This window comes from Phoxinus phoxinus (assembly GCF_949152265.1).
Source record: "Phoxinus phoxinus genome assembly, chromosome: 9".
In the NCBI taxonomy this organism is placed as follows: Eukaryota; Metazoa; Chordata; class Actinopteri; order Cypriniformes; family Leuciscidae; genus Phoxinus; species Phoxinus phoxinus.
In genome coordinates this window covers 25,447,323-25,451,793 of record NC_136884.1, presented here as the reverse complement: position 1 = coordinate 25,451,793, position 4,471 = coordinate 25,447,323, and the positions used below count along the sequence as shown (strand labels likewise).

Sequence of the window (4,471 nt, the reverse complement as noted above, 5' to 3'; positions counted from 1 at the left end):
TAGGTGAGGCTGTGGAGGTGTATCAGAAAAAACAGGCCATGCTGCAGGAGGCCCAGAGGACGGGAGACTCTGGATGTCTGATGGTGGAGTTTAGTGATTTTAAGGGTAGGTCAATGAAGGAGGTGTATGAGGACCCAAGCAAGGAGGCCCAGGCTCTCATCACCTACCTAAAGAAGGCAAAGGCCAGGCCCAACACCAACATGGCCCTTTTCAAAGCATACGTGCTGAAGAGGCAGGCTCCAGCCCACATGCCCACCACCACTGTGCCCGCTGCATCTGCCCCTACTGCTGCTGTGCCCACTGGCACTATGTATGTTCCTCCTCCACCTGCTGGCACTCAGAACAGGCCACTGCTGGTGACCAAGGTGAAGGCCCTTTTGGCGCGGGGGAAGCATTTATCTGCTTCACAGCTGGCACACAAGATTTTGTCTCCAGCCAAACCCTGTAAGTGATTTGCCAGCTTTAAAATCATTACAGTATATATTATGCAGTATATATGTCTAACGAAAATACGTGTTTTGTCAACAGCAGCTGCAGGACCACGTTTCCCTCCTGCGTCTGAGTTCGCAGCCCGGAGACGACTCTTTACATGTGGTGAGTATCACTTAACGCATACAAGTGTGTTGGTGACATGTGCTTAGTGTTTTATGTTATTTTACAGACTCTGCTGCTAGGGATTTTTTTGAGGAGGAAGATGACGAGGAGATGGCAACTGTAGCTTCACAAGCTGAGGAGCAACTTCCTCAAGGTATGTAAATCTTAAACAATATTTTACAAACAATTCTGTGACAACAGTATTTTTTAAATGACATATCATATTCTTTTATTTTACAACACAGAGGAATGGCATTTCTCAGGTGTCAATCTACATTCACTCTTTGAGTGAACATCTTCAAAGCAAAAAGGGAATTTAAAGGTGTATGTAAAAGGTTTTTATTTCATTTTTTATCATAATCACAGACTAAAGCTCATTCTTGTCATCTCACACGTCCCCCACTCCTGTTGGAATAAGTGGCTGTTGTAGTTAGAGGCACTCACAGTGTTTGGGCTGCTTTGCTTCACATTTTGCTTATCCCATCTCATTTTTCTTCTTGTATTTGTCCTAATGGTGCTTGGGTGATAAACAGGATGATTTTCACTGCTTCCTTCCATCGTTTCATCATCATGTTGCCTGTCTACTAATCATAAATGCTTTTCACTAAACCTTGTAATCGCAGTAGCTGTCCAGCAGAGCTGAGAAAGTCATGCAGTGAAAGTCTAAAACAATAAGATAATTATGTTGTGTCTTTTTACGCTCCAGCCACTGCGGCCTTGAGAGGCCCTGCTCCTGCCCTGGCTCGTTCTCCTGCCCCGGCTCGTGCTCCTGCCCCGGCTCCTGCTCCTTCCCTGGCTCGTTCTCCTGCCCTGGCTCGTTCTCCTGCCCCGGCTCGTGCTCCTGCCCCGGCTCGTTCTCCTGCCCTGGCTCGTTCTCCTGCCCTGGCTCGTTCTCCTGCCCCGGCTCGTGCCCCGGCTCGTGCTCCTACCCCTGCTCCTCCAGCATTGTGGACCCCTGGCCAGGTGTCCCATTCGCCTGCAGAGCTTCCTGTCCACTGGAACGAGCAACTCCCATCTTTCCAGCAGGACTGGATCAGAAAGACTCTGTTCAGGGCCAACTCAAAAACAGGGAAGCCTGAGCTGATGCCACATCCCAACTTCTGGTGGTACCCTCCCCAGCCCCCGACCGTCTTCACCCAGCCCCCTGCTTCTCCTGATATCTTCTTCTGCCGCCCTCTGTTCCTCTGGATGCCGCTGAAGATGTGGTCCATTCCACTTGTCTGTGTCCAGCCAGCCTGCAATAACCACAAGCTGACAGCTGCTGGCCTTTATCGCACTGTGCGCAAGGTCCTGGACATAGACGGGTGGTATGACATGGCAACAGAGTATCTGGAGTGCAAAGGGTGCAAGAAGAAGTATCCAGCCTGGTCTGAAGACATCCTGGGACAGCTCGACATGGGACACCGCAGAAAATTCCCCGCCATTCTGACATACAGGTAGAACACATTCATATTTAGAGCAATGCACTGTAATTTGTTGTACTGTATAAAATCAAATACATTGCTTTACTGACATTAACATTGAAATAGCAAGATGTGGCACTGAACATAATTATTTGACTGTCTGTAGGTAGTCGTGTGACTACCGTGTAGTCATAATGATGCGGGAGAGGACCCAGGGCAACAGTGTCACGCAGCTTCACAAAAAGCTGCAGGAGCAGCACACCTCAGCGTGGTCACAGCGGACGCTGGAGTACCTCACTGTCTGTGAGCCCTTCACAGACTCCTCCATCATTGAGCCTGCAGTCTTTTCTGCGCCCCCACCCCTCCCACCCACCCCCAAACCCAAGTGGCTGTTGTCTGTGTATGCCAGGGACGTCCTCTCGCGGCTACCTGAGGTCAAGGCCAAAATAACCTCGGTCTTTGGCTCTGTCCTCAAGATGGACTCCACCAAAAAGGTATAAAAAGTCAAGTTTGAATAATAATAATTGTTATTATCTTAAATTTTTCTTACATTTGTTTATTCTACTGTTTTTTTTACATAGGTCACCAAAAAACTGGCCGGCGCTGCTGCCAACACTGCTGGTTGGTGCACTAATGTAGGCAATGAGCACGGCCAGGTGTTGGTGTCAGTGCTCACAGCGGCAGAGGGGCATGGACTGTGGCCCATGGCGGCGGGTCTCATGAAGAGGTACAGGGAGGCGGGAGTGGCACCGCCCGCCGTCATGTATGTGGACAGAGACTGCTGCAGCCCACTCGCACACGGACAGTCGCAGGTCAGAGCCATGTTCACAGAGTGGGATGAGCTCCAAGTGCGCCTAGACATTTGGCACTTCATGCGGCGCTTTGCAGCAGGTGTCATCACGGAGGCTCATCGGCTCTACGGCACCTTCATGACTCGGCTTTCCAGGTGCATCTTTGAGCTGGATCCAGATGATGTCGCTGCTCTTCGGTTGGCCAAACAGGGGGAGCTACAGGCCAGAGGAGCTGGTCCAGTCTCAGAGAAGGCCCTGGATAAGCTGATCACCAGGAAGGAGTTGGCGCTGCACTGTCGCAAGCGGACCAGAGGAGTGGAGGAGACCACCAGGAGGATCAAGGCACTCATTGAAGAGATGGACAGGGAGAAGGGGAGGGACACTCTGGGTGTACCACTGCTGGACCACGAGCGCATCCAACAGGTCTGGATAGACCAGCAGAGGCACATTGCCTGTATTCAGGACCCAGAGGGCTTCCCTCTGTACCAGAAGACAGACACAGTGAAGAAGGGTGGTGTGGAGCTCAGCTGCTATCGCTGTGCTCGTGGCTCCACCTCCTTGGAGTCTTTCCACCTCCATTTAAATCGCTTCATCCCAGGTAGGTTATAACTTTTATAACCTGCTAAAAACGTAAAACTTTTATAACCTGTTCTGCCGTTCTGAATACATAGATTATATATATTTGACTTTATTTAACCTCTAGGGACTAGTGCCAGTGATGCGCATTTCCAGGCCTATCTCCTGGAAGGCCTGATGCGCTGGAACCAGAACCGGATGGATGAAGCAGTAAGGGGAAAGACTGACCTGAGGACCTACAGCAGCGCTGAGAGGGAGGCAATGGACCGGCTCAGCCGCAAAGTGTTGAAGATGTCCCTGGATGAGCGCTACCAGCCTCCAGGGGCTTACACAGGTGAGAATTATTCATGTTAACTCAAACAAAAGATTATACATTATACAGGTGTATGAGTGTTTGAGTGTACATTTTTATATTTTATTTCAAATACTTCAACTATTGTTGTTTAATTTAGGCTTAATTTGAGCCTTTATAGCCTAATTTATTTGCTTTCTTTTCCTAAAGTGAATTTGCTTTATTTTGCATTTATGCTTATTATTTTATTTTTTATTATTTTCATTTTTTTATCTGTTAAACTGCGTCAAGCCTACAAACGATCAAACTTTGAAAAGTTTGATTGTTTGTTTGTTTCAGTTTGTTATGGACAAATAGCCACTACAGTTATAATAATGTGAATGTGCTTTGTATGTGTGTTGTTTTGCAGGGGAGCTGCTGGGTATGGAGTATCTGTACAGTCAGTCTGGGAAATCCCTGACTGTTATGGATAACCCAGAAGAGGAGGATCGGCTGGTGGAGCAGATGGATGATGAGGTGGTGCAGGACGAAGGCTTCGTTGAGGAGGAACCTGAGGACCTCACAGTGCCAGTCCTCTATGACCCCATTGAGACTGTCCCAGTCCACAGCAGCTTCCCCCAGGCCTTCAACCCCTGTCCCTCTGCACCAGGACCATCCTCACTACAGCCACCCACATCCAGCCAAGGACTGCAGCGCCCTGCTCAGCCTCCTCTGCAGTCTGCCCAGCTTCCTCAGCAGCGCCCTGCTCTGCCTCTTCTACACCCTCCTCTGCAGCACCCTGTTCACCCTCCTCTGCAGTCTCCTCCACAGCCTTC

At 49.5% G+C, this 4,471-nt stretch overlaps 1 protein-coding gene across 1 annotated transcript in view; it reads left to right on the top strand.

Moving 5' to 3' along the window:
- Positions 1-2,191: 2,191 nt before the first annotated feature.
- The window catches only part of LOC307004508 (uncharacterized protein), a gene marked incomplete at both ends in the record, with an annotated part of 31,879 nt that continues 29,599 nt past the window's right edge, over positions 2,192-4,471 (top strand). Inside the window, 4 exons of the mRNA XM_079623828.1 lie at positions 2,192-2,491; positions 2,579-3,386; positions 3,492-3,698; positions 4,066-4,471. The exon at positions 4,066-4,471 is cut by the window's right edge and continues 67 nt beyond it. Of these exons, the coding sequence (XP_079479954.1) occupies positions 2,192-2,491; positions 2,579-3,386; positions 3,492-3,698; positions 4,066-4,471 (1,721 nt within the window). The remainder of the gene's footprint in view (positions 2,492-2,578; positions 3,387-3,491; positions 3,699-4,065) is intronic.